Source organism: Hyaloscypha bicolor, assembly GCF_002865645.1.
Source record: "Hyaloscypha bicolor E unplaced genomic scaffold K444scaffold_122, whole genome shotgun sequence".
NCBI lineage: Eukaryota > Fungi > Ascomycota > Leotiomycetes > Helotiales > Hyaloscyphaceae > Hyaloscypha > Hyaloscypha bicolor.
In genome coordinates this window covers 129,523-139,973 of record NW_020194624.1, presented here as the reverse complement: position 1 = coordinate 139,973, position 10,451 = coordinate 129,523, and the positions used below count along the sequence as shown (strand labels likewise).

General features: G+C 46.1%; 5 protein-coding genes across 5 annotated transcripts; 1 reads left to right on the top strand and 4 right to left on the bottom strand.

Moving 5' to 3' along the window:
- Positions 1–419: 419 nt before the first annotated feature.
- K444DRAFT_492631 (ankyrin) lies at positions 420–1,856 on the bottom strand (the record flags this gene model as incomplete). Its single annotated transcript, XM_024873223.1, has 2 exons — positions 420–547; positions 1,544–1,856. Coding segments are annotated over 2 exons (441 nt in total), but the record flags the coding sequence as incomplete, so codon positions are not given.
- Positions 1,857–2,789: 933 nt separating this feature from the next.
- On the bottom strand, positions 2,790–3,320 carry K444DRAFT_536506 (uncharacterized protein; the record flags this gene model as incomplete). The annotated part of the gene is made up of 1 exon (XM_024875380.1): positions 2,790–3,320. A coding segment is annotated over one exon (531 nt), but the record flags the coding sequence as incomplete, so codon positions are not given.
- Positions 3,321–3,671: 351 nt separating this feature from the next.
- Positions 3,672–4,691, bottom strand: K444DRAFT_500323 (uncharacterized protein; the record flags this gene model as incomplete). Its single annotated transcript, XM_024873337.1, has 2 exons — positions 3,672–4,280; positions 4,557–4,691. Coding segments are annotated over 2 exons (744 nt in total), but the record flags the coding sequence as incomplete, so codon positions are not given.
- A 3,030-nt stretch (positions 4,692–7,721) lies between these two features.
- On the bottom strand, positions 7,722–8,324 carry K444DRAFT_694455 (uncharacterized protein). The gene has a single exon (XM_024887866.1). It carries the CDS (start codon positions 8,147–8,149, stop codon positions 7,913–7,915), a length of 237 nt encoding a protein of 78 aa, XP_024732991.1. The 5' UTR covers positions 8,150–8,324; the 3' UTR covers positions 7,722–7,912.
- Positions 8,325–8,978: 654 nt separating this feature from the next.
- Positions 8,979–9,947, top strand: K444DRAFT_633109 (alcohol dehydrogenase zinc-binding domain protein; the record flags this gene model as incomplete). Its single annotated transcript, XM_024883574.1, has 1 exon — positions 8,979–9,947. One exon carries the CDS (start codon positions 8,979–8,981, stop codon positions 9,945–9,947), a length of 969 nt encoding a protein of 322 aa, XP_024732990.1.
- Between the last annotated feature and the right edge of the window lie 504 nt (positions 9,948–10,451).

The following is a 10,451-nucleotide window of genomic DNA, read 5'->3' as shown; positions in this document are numbered from 1 at the left end:
AGTGCTTCTGAAATTTGGGGAAGCTGATATTGGCAATTGAATCATTATTAATGTCCACGTACCAATTATTTAACATGCTCAAAATCCGCACTCCGAACAAATTCTAATGACTTGACCCATTTTTACCATGCCATGCGCTTTCTTAGTCCACCACACAAGATTCAATTCGCCCTTGAAAGATCCAAAGTTAATGGGCTGTTGAACTCAAAGGTATGTTGGTTCTTTCTCGAGCCAAATCTGAACGGTAGATCTGATGAAACAACTTCATGTATCTCATCCACGCTTGAAAGGTCATCATAATAGCCGTCATCTCTGGAAGCCTGATACTTTCGCAGAAGCTCTGTGATATCACCATGTGTATCTTTCATAGCCAAGTCAATTGGGTTGTCGCCTGTTTGGTTAGCCACAATAGGTGTCCTTGCTTCAATAAGCATTTCTATAACAGGAGGAGCTTTCGAGCCCAACGCATAGTGAAGAGCATTGTTTCCACACTTGTCTTGTATTTTTGCATCGGCCCCTTTCGAAAGAAGGAGTTTGACACAACCATCTGATCCATTAAAGGCAGCAAGATGCAGAGCAGCGCATCCGTATTCATCTCGACAATCAATTGGCAGATTTGATGCTCCAAGAATGTATTCGAGGATGTCTTTCCAGCCATACAAAGCAGCGAGGTGCATACAATTCAACCTGCGCTTGTGGAATTGCCGACCTGCCATGTAGAATTCTCTATATCCTGTTTGCTTTGATAAAGATGATCCTTTCTCCAGCAAACTCTTGACAAGGCTAAGGTCGCCTTTGATGATTGCAAAGTGAATTGTCAACCATTTGGATAAACTCCAATGAACCCCATCCATTTTCTTCAGGTCATTGATATGAGGCGTGACTTGCAAAACTGAGTCGGGATAAGTCTCCGTGAACTGGTGATAGAAAAATTCTCCCTTTTTGTTCTTCTGGAATGGATTTACTCCAAGCTTGATAAGATACAAAGCGATATATATCTTTTGTAACGCTGACCGATGAGAGCGTAAAAGACACATCAAGTAATTATCTCGTTTGCCGTCAACATCATTTGGATTGCCTTCAATCATTAGATCCAGTAGTTCTTCCTTTACTGGCTGCAGACCAGAAAGAAGAAGATGCAACGGCTTAGAGCCGTCAGTTCTTGCATCAGACCTAGGGACCCCCTTTCTTATGACATCGCGGATAATCTGTTGAAAATCGGCATAATCCTCCGCCATGTCATAATTCTCCGCCATCGCATGGAGAATTGTTGATTGATCTCGTCCCCGGACTAAAACATCGGGAATTAAGCTCAGAACAACCTTCATCATCTCAGCAGATCCTTCCCTTGCCACGTAAAGAATAAATGGTTCTTCTTCAACAGCGAGCTCTTTCATGTCAATATGTTTGAGGAGTTCCCCAATGAAGACGGATTTGTTCTGGACTACTGCCAATTGGGCAGGCTTGAGTCCATTTGCGCCTGAGACATGCATCCCGGAAATCCCCCCTTTCTCATGTTCGAGTAATAGTTTCAGAACGTCACCGGAACCACTAATCGACGCCAGGTGGTATGCGGTATTCTCCGTGTAAGTAGAGAGATGGGGATCGAGCCCTTTCCCTAGTAGGAACTCGACAAGATTCTTGTTGCCGCTGAAAGCAGCACAGTGAAGAGTAGTCCAAACTGCATCGTTCTTCGCATCAAGAGAAAGCCCAGCATCCACGAGCAGCTCTACACACCGTTTCGCTCCAACATTCAGCGATCTTGCAGCGAAATGAAGTGCAGTGTTACCGTCGTCTGTGGCGATGTGTACACTTGCTCCTGCATGCATGAGTACTTGGATACATTCGAATGAGCCAGCGCTAGCTGCCCAATGAAGGGCATTCTTTCTACCATCATAATACTTGTCAACATCTTCATCGAAAGGGCTGTCAGAAAAGTAGTCAACTAGTTCGTTGATCCTAATACCTCCTCTTTCTTTTAAGAGCGACTCCAAGACATCGGCTTGGTCATTCCGCGCAGCTTTCCAAACTTCATGCATGGCTTCGTAGTCAGGGCTTATATTGTCGTCAAGCTCCTTGACATAACCATTGAACGCGAAACGAAACTCCGGAACAATGTAAGCCCTTTCCATTCCGCGCAACATTTGCACCACTCGCTCTCGCAATGTGAAACCGTTGGCATAATAAATTCCCCCACTTTCTGACGAATTGACGAAATGCTTCATCCCGGCTGCGACATGTTCATCAAAAAATTCGATCGCCAAAGATTCCATTTCTAATAACTTAATATCTACTGAGTACAGTAGAACTTCGTGTAAGGATAAGTTGAACATCTTGTCGCTGATTTCGCATTCGAATATGTGCTCCGTCCGTGCTCCTCTTTGGATAAGCGTCTTGACGCAAGTTTGTACTCTATCCTGGCGCAATCTGTACCTTAACTCGCAAATGTCGTTAAATGAGTATAGAGGTACTGTAAATATGCTTCCCTGCCATATAAGACTACCGCTACTATTTGATATGGCAGCCGACAAAGGTGTTCCGAGAGCTGCAGCAGAATCAATGTCTTGTCCATAGGAAACAAGCCATTCTAGTAGCTGATGAATGCCGAAATACGCAGCCCAGTGAAGAGGGGAGTCTCCTAAACGGTTGATTCTCTCCATTAATTCAGAGCCAGCTTTATTATTGGAAATAACACTATTGCGCCAAAGTTTGAAATTGGTCGACATTGGAGGCTTGAAAAGTTGCTTTGCCAATCGAAGAACATCCTCATTGTTCCAATGATTTTCTGCATGGCTGATCCAGAAATAAGCTGCATAGCCATAAAATGGATAGCCCTCGAATGCATCTAGTAGAGATTCAAAGGGCGGAATATGTTTCTGAAAATCCTTGAAGTTGAGATACGTCAAGCAAACCTTACTGAATTCAAGGTAAGCCTCTTCTTTTGACAAACAAAAGTAAGAAATATGCGGATGAGATTCTTTGGTGATAGTGTTGAAAAATTCTTTGACGGTGAAGTGGGCGGCTTCAAGGTGATTGCCGTTAGCAGCCTCCCGAATTAAGCTACTGCAGAATTTTCGAATTTGGTTGAGCGCTACTGGACTTGGCTTTTCTTTGCTGCCAGTAGGTATGGTGACAGCCTCGCATAGTTCCTTCATGCTTAATGAACGAGGGGGAAAGAGGATCCATATCAGCACAGACTTAACGAGAGCTTGAGTCGATTTTGGTCTGCTTTGAAGCCTAAGAAGAAGGCGCTCGTAAATTGCGAAAAGAGTTGGCGCAGGAATATCCAAGGCCTTGCAGTATTCATCATCGCTCGTCATATCGCAAATGAAGTCGAGCTGACACGCAACCCAACGGAACCTATAATAGTTAAGATGGTGTAGTAAAAGATGGGACGCCGTTACTCACATTCCTTGGGCTTTATCTATCAGCTTCTGTAGAATAATTTCCTTGGTTGACGAATACTCTATAAGTAGTCGTCCATTTCTCACGCGTTGTTCTATCTCCGAGGCTGCGTATCGTCTGATATCAGAGCTTGCTGCAGCAATAGAAATCGATTCGCAGTCAATCTCAGTCAATCTTTTGCGGATAATGAGCTCATCCCGACTGAAAATAGCTAATCGGAGGGCCAGCTTGAATTCCCCAGCTAAAAACACCAGTTGATCGAGCACATTTGCTGTGTTATCACCACACTCGTCAAGTCCATCGATGATGAGAGTAGTGAAATCAAAGAGACCGAACTGCTTTTTCAGCAGACTGACTAAAATCTCGGGTTTCAAATGCTTGACGTCAGTCGTTCCGGGATGTATCTTCTTGTGCTCTTCTTCGAGAATCTCGCACGCCTTCTCATGCTGAATCGCAATCTGGGATGCTATTGACGCAAGTATATAGCATGGGTCTTGTTTCGCGGTATCTTTATAGTCGCAGTAGAAGAAAGCGACAGCTTCAGAGGGCTTGCACAGCTGAAAAACTTTCTCAATGAGTAATGATGCCAAAATTGTCTTTCCAGCTCCAGGAATCCCGTAAAACCAGATGTGAGAGTCGCAGTTCTGTAGCCATCCATTGAAACGCGATTCTTTGAGCAGCCATAGTCCCGTTCCTTCATGTCGGAGCTTCAAGCTCATGGCATGGTTTTCTTTGGGGCCAACGCGGCCGAAGAAATCTAAGACCTTCTTCCGCTTTTCATCTAGCTCTATTCTGGCCTCGAGCTCTTTTCGCCGGAAAAGCTCTTCTTTCACTGCTTTGACATCCGCTTTGAGGTTTATTTGACTAGCAATGCTCTCAGCTGTTAATGCTAGGTTGAATGTTGATTTTAGGCGCTCTAGCCGTTCAAGGATTTTGTGAAATTCGACCCTTTCGTAAGGAAAGCACAGTTGTTGCGCTAATTTTTTGACTTGGTCTCGTTTGCGGGAAGAAGTACCGTCTGCTTTTTTCAGTGTATCCCGCAACCCCTCTAGGATCATCTGACATTCCAAAATATCATCATGTTTGATTGGCACCGTACTGCCTTCAGAGAGAAGGCGAAGGCTGTGAAGGATTCCCGAAAGAGAGGCAACTTCGGATGATAATTTGGATATTTCTGATCGCTGGTTCTTCATTTCTTTCAAGAATGGCCATATCTTGTTCACAACAAGATCCGCAAGCTGAACGAGGCCTCCGATATTCACTGATATGCCGAATGGGTCTCCCATGGTCCTCTCTGGTGATTAGACGGATTCGTGGGGTAAATAAAAGCAGTAGAAGTATGCAAGATTTTCTTAAAGAAAGTGAAAAGTCGTACGAATACCATCTGAGGGTGAAGAAAATGCTTCAGCCCCGCTCGATATGCCTTGAGGTGGTTATGTGAGGCAGCCGGAGGCAGTAGAGGGGCTGTGCATGACTCAGCCTCCACTACTTCGTATGATTGGTGGGAAAGCGGCTTGCTGGGGTGAATCATCTCTTCGGCTAACGGGAAAGACTAAAACGACCCCCCCCGGTGTCGATTAGGGGTGTCGATTGGGAGCAGGCTAGGCGCTCGGACAGGAACACCAAAACTCTGGCTTTTTCTTCATTTTAATTTAATTTTATAATAAATTAATATAAATTAATACTTGTTTTATTTCCTTATAGCGCTAATTAAAGACTATTTAATTATAAGCTTTTTATAAAATTTGGATTAGTAATAGCTCTTTAAATTAAAGAAATTAAAAGTTTCATATTTTATAGCCTAGAAATTTAGCGAAAAAAGTCCCTAAAACCAGATTTAAGAGCCCTATAAGCCCATAATTTATAAGGCCTTATAGGGCTCAAAAACTAAAACTTAATTAATTAGTATATAAACTCCCTAAAATTAAAATACTATTTTAAGGAATCTTTTTATTATAAGTTAGAAAGTACGTGATTACAATACAGGGGTTATAATATACTAGCTTAGACTTATATTGAAAAATCTAATTTCAGATTTTTAAAGAGCTCAGATAGCCAATTAAATACCCCTGCCCCAATCGACACCCCCAATCGACGCCGGGGGTGGGGGGTCGTTTTAGTCTTTCCCCGGCTAACAAGCCCACATCGCCTAGATCCATCAATTCAGCCTGTTGCGACCTGGCCCCGCGAGTTCGCGGCCAGCAGTTCTTTCCTGCCAACACGAGAGAACTCGGATCAAGTGATCTTATGGATTGAAGTCTGCTTCAAGCAACGCTTCCACCGAGTCTCGATGCATTCTCGATTCTCAAACCGAAACTTCTTCTTTCTCCCAGTCTAGCATAATGTTGTCATTCTTTTCCTTCGCGTCTTGCTTCCCTCCAAGTCGCCTCTTCATGCAGCGGAGCTCGATGCAAGAAGCAAAAACATCGCTCTTCCCTACAGCTTCCTACAGTTCACCGTGCCGCTCTCAGGTATTTACACCTCAAACTTCTCCAAGTCCTCATCAACTTAATAATTCTTCATACTCGCGTCCCAAACCGCTGTCTCGGCAAATTTCGCACATCGTCCGCTGTGGGGTCACTTATCGCCGTTCTCCAAATCCAACCAAAATATCCAAGTCACGCCTCCAAGTACTCCTCACACTCCCATCCCCTCAAGCCTAAGGCCCCAACCTCCCTCCAGCTTAACCACGGTTCGCTCCCGTCATTCCCTCAAAGTTTTAAATCCCGTGACATGACTCACTCGCCCTCCCATCTGCCTCGCCACGCCCCCGACTAGGCACCAACACCCCCTCCAAACCATGGTACTTGTACCAAATTCAAACACTTCCCTTCGTCGCAAGACACACGGTCAAATCGTAAAAATACAGAGAAGATTAGCATGGCCCCTGCACTAAGGATGACACGCTCAATCAGAGAGAAGCTATGTTTTTTTCTTCTTCTTTTGCTTTTCTAATATCGTAGAATCTTCTCATCCTCCTTCGGTTTTTCTTTCACCTTTTGAGCCCGGATAAATCGAATTTTGATTTTCTGAAGTGGTCTTGACGTCTTTTTTTTTGGTTTTTTTTTGCAAACTTTTTGAGGGCGTAGTTCCTCTCGCTTCACTGCTCTCGGATTTTCGGTTCCCCCTCGTCTCGGCCAATCAAGCAACGCTTCAGCACCAAAGCTCGATTGCTGCCTCGGGACACATGAAGGTAGGCAGATAAATCGGGTTTGCACCCTTTCCCTCGCCGAGAAGGCATATGGTCATACTGTAAAAAATACAGAGAAGGTTAGCACTGCCCCTGCACAAGGATGAACACGCAAATCGTTGAGACGTTTGAGCTCTTTTTCGACATTTTATTCGTGATGGGACTTATGCTGTAGGCTTTACTTTCTACCAAGCCTGAAGCCTTCTCTAGACCTTCCCCGACCCGGTGCATTGTTCGGAACACATAATAAAGCTCGAATCCTTTCTCTACCTTTTTTTTTTTTTTGTTTGTTTTCTTCTCGCAGCCTTGCAACCTCGCTTCCGTACTCCTCAGTGTTGGCTCTTCACACATCGCTTCAGGCTGCTGCCGCCTTGAACACCAACCACAATACTAATCAGGTTGTATGTCTAAAGCTAGATATTAATAACCTAGATCCTCTAAATTGGTCTTCTCCCCACCTCTGTTTCTCGCAAACCAGCACTTCACACACGAGTCACCACTTCTCGGGCCTCTCTCTGAGCAATGGCAGAAGTCACGTCTATTCATCCCCTCAGAAAATCGCCAGCAACTAGGCGGTGAGGAGCATTCGATTACAGTATCCCACCCCTTGCACTCACGCCTCAACACCCCCAACCTCCTTCCTTCCGCCTCCCATCTACTTCCCTCCACAGCTTCTCATACGCCTTAACATATAACCTCTCGTGCCAAATGCACCGACCGAGCGCCTCTTTCCACGCTTACCAGCTCGTGATCCCCATATCTTCGATCATCTCGGCGAAGGTGATGGGCGAACCATGTCTGATTCTGGTATACACGTAGACGCAACGCCTCCAGGGCGAATATCTATAGCGCGAGGACGTTGTTCGTATCCTCGCTAGAGACGGATATGAGGGATTTGAGAGACGACATGAGGTGGTGTAAGATAAGGAAGCAACTTCCCGTCTCAACGTCACGACACAGCAGAGGAAGCCAAGGGACTCGTTCAGTTGAAAATGCTGCCTGCATTCAGCTATTGTTTGTATCAAGCCTGGAACCATGAGCTGGGAGTCTGAAGTGTCAACCTCTCGCGAGTTGCGATCGCTCCCAGCCATGATCGAACTCTCTCCATCTAGTACCGAAGCAGCGAACTGCAAAAGCAATACCTCGCAATCTCCCATCCCCAATCCTCCGTCCTCAATACAAAGAGCTTTTGATTGGCTTCCGCACTCTCATACCCAAATTTTAGCTGTGGCTGCCCTGCTGAAACGGTACGTGCGAACGCAGACTCCTCACTCATGTCCACGATCTCGATAATGTCGAAGTCGACCGAGAGCGTGGTCACCGTTGACCATCTTTGTCGTAGGCTGCGATTATGGCTCCGCTCCACGGCTGTGAGAAGTGTTGCGCCATGCAGACGCCGTCCGATGTGTAGAGTTCGAGGATTGAGGAGGTGGATGAGGCATTCAGAGCTGTTTGGTAGGTGCGGAGGAGGGTTATGATGGCTGTTTTGGTGTTGTTGGAGCACAACGGGGATGTATGGTCAGTTTCAGAGTCGCGAGTTGCAGCTGGAAGCATGGAGCACGAACTGGTCAGGGACGTTCTGGTCTTGTTTGCTCCTTTCCCTGGTGCTAAGAATCTCGTTCTTTCGAGTTAGGAGGCAAGCGTTTCTCGAGTGAGAAACACCGATTGCAGTTGGGTGAGATGGACTTAATGCAAAGATCTTCGGCGGAAGTGAGGGGCAAAGCGGAAATATAAGCAAATTTTTGATTTGACATGCAGCTTTCCTCGGGTTCCTGGATTAATATCTCGCGATGAGTTGCATAAACCCATCTTCCAATCGTGAAAGTTTCAACGTTCCCCCACCCCCTCTCCTACTTTAGAAGCATGTCTCTAACGGAATCGGGATCGGCTTCGTGTTTATCTCTGCTCTGCATCTCTGTAAAGGGAAATTCGAGTTCTTAGTCACCTCTGCATGTCACATGAGAGCTTTTGCCAGGCCCTTGGGGTCTATTGTTAGCTTTCGTGGAGTGCTTGTTAACCTCAGATGGAAAATATATCTGCCACCCCAAGTTCGAAGCTAGCAAGATGCCCCCGGGTTCCTCCAAAACCGGGGCCGAATATGCAGGGCGCCTAACCAACCACACACTAGATCGCACACCCACTAATGCATCTTAACCCCACCTGTTTACCAGTCAGAAGTATCTCCACCACTTCACCCCATAAACCCTTTCCTCTCCAATTACCAACATTCATCTGACTTCTTATGATCGCCCACTTCCAACAACTCCCCAAAATCGTAGCAAGTACAAAACTCATCCCCAGCCTTCAAATCAACTTCTTCATACGATCACATTCTATCTTCCAAGCCCTCTCCAGATCCCTGACAAGTGCAATGCCTTCAACTATGCGCGCCGCAGTCCTCCACGCACCCGGCGGTCCAGAAGCTCTCAAACTCAAGAACCGCCCCATCCCAAACCCCAAATCAGGACAAGTCCTCATAAACATAAAAGCCTTTGGCCTCAACCGCTCGGAGCTCTTCACGCGGCAAGGACGCTCACCCCCCTCCGCTGTCACATTACCCAGGATCTTGGGAATCGAAGCCACAGGTATCGTTGCATCATGTCCCGCTGGAGAGTTCAAAGAGGGGCAAAGAGTAGCGACATGCATGGGAGGCATGGGGAGACTGTTTGACGGCGGGTACGCCGAGTACTGCGTTGTTCCAGCATCCCAAGTACAAGCGGTGAAAACGGAACTGGAATGGGAGATCATGGGCGCGATACCCGAGATGTTGCAGACTTCTTGGGGGAGCTTGTTCAAGAGTCTTAAGTTGAAGAAAGGAGATAGGTTGCTTGTGAGAGGCGGGACCACAAGTGTAGGGTTGGCTGCTGCGAGTATTGCGCATAACCACGGCTGCTATGTCGCGGGGACAGCCAGGAGGAAAGATCGTGAGGCAATGATGAAGAGTGCTGGATGCGATGAGGTGTTTGTTGATGACGGCCACGTGTCCACGCAACTCCACGGGAAAGAGAAGTTCGACAAAGTTCTCGAACTAGTAGGCACGACGACGCTCCTCGACTCTCTTCAGTGTGTCAAGGAAGGAGGAAGTGTCTGTATGACGGGTATGGTGGGAAACGCGTGGGAACTGCAGAGCTTCAGCCCGATGGAAGCGATCCCTACAGCTGTTAATCTTACGACGTATGCTGGCGGACCGGACGATTTCATGGCAACGCCGCTGGAGGAGTTGTGCGTGCAGATTAAGGAGGGAAAGTTGAGCGTTAAAATCGGGAAGGTGTTTCGGCTTGAGGAGATTGTGGAGGCGCATCGGGTGATGGAGGAGAATAGCGCAGGCGGGAAGATTGTTGTTCTGACCTAACGTAACATGTAGGATTGACTTCATCTGATTAGATAGTAAATGAAAATTGTGCAATGAGATGATTGAAATTTTGGGAATGTCTCGGGTTGGAAAAGGTGGGCACATTCATTCATTGCAGTCCATTTCGCGGTCAGTCGTTATGTTCACAATTCTTAACCTCAATAAAGCCTACTTCTTCCTTAAAATTTAAAAAATCATCTAACTGCAAATCTAGAAAGGCTGGAGTGAGAGTTCAATGAAACATTTTGACATACCATATACTGTACTATCTTCAGCACACGTTCAAGCGATGTCAGAACTTGTTATCCAATTTGCATTCAAGTTGTAAATAACAAACAATAGTATGATTGCGGGCCGAAGGGAGTGAATGAAAGGAAAGTAAGTGTAACGCGCATTGAGTCAAAGGAAAGCCACACGATTGCCATGGCTGACTGCGAAATCCATCCCCACTACCAAAGGTTGGGAGGTGAGAACCAAAACTACAACACTTTAAGTTGAGGTGGT

Coding starts and splice junctions, on each gene's coding strand:
- K444DRAFT_694455 (XM_024887866.1), bottom strand. CDS start 8,149: ATGCTTCCAGCTGCAACTCGCGACTCTGAAACTGACCATACATCCCCG.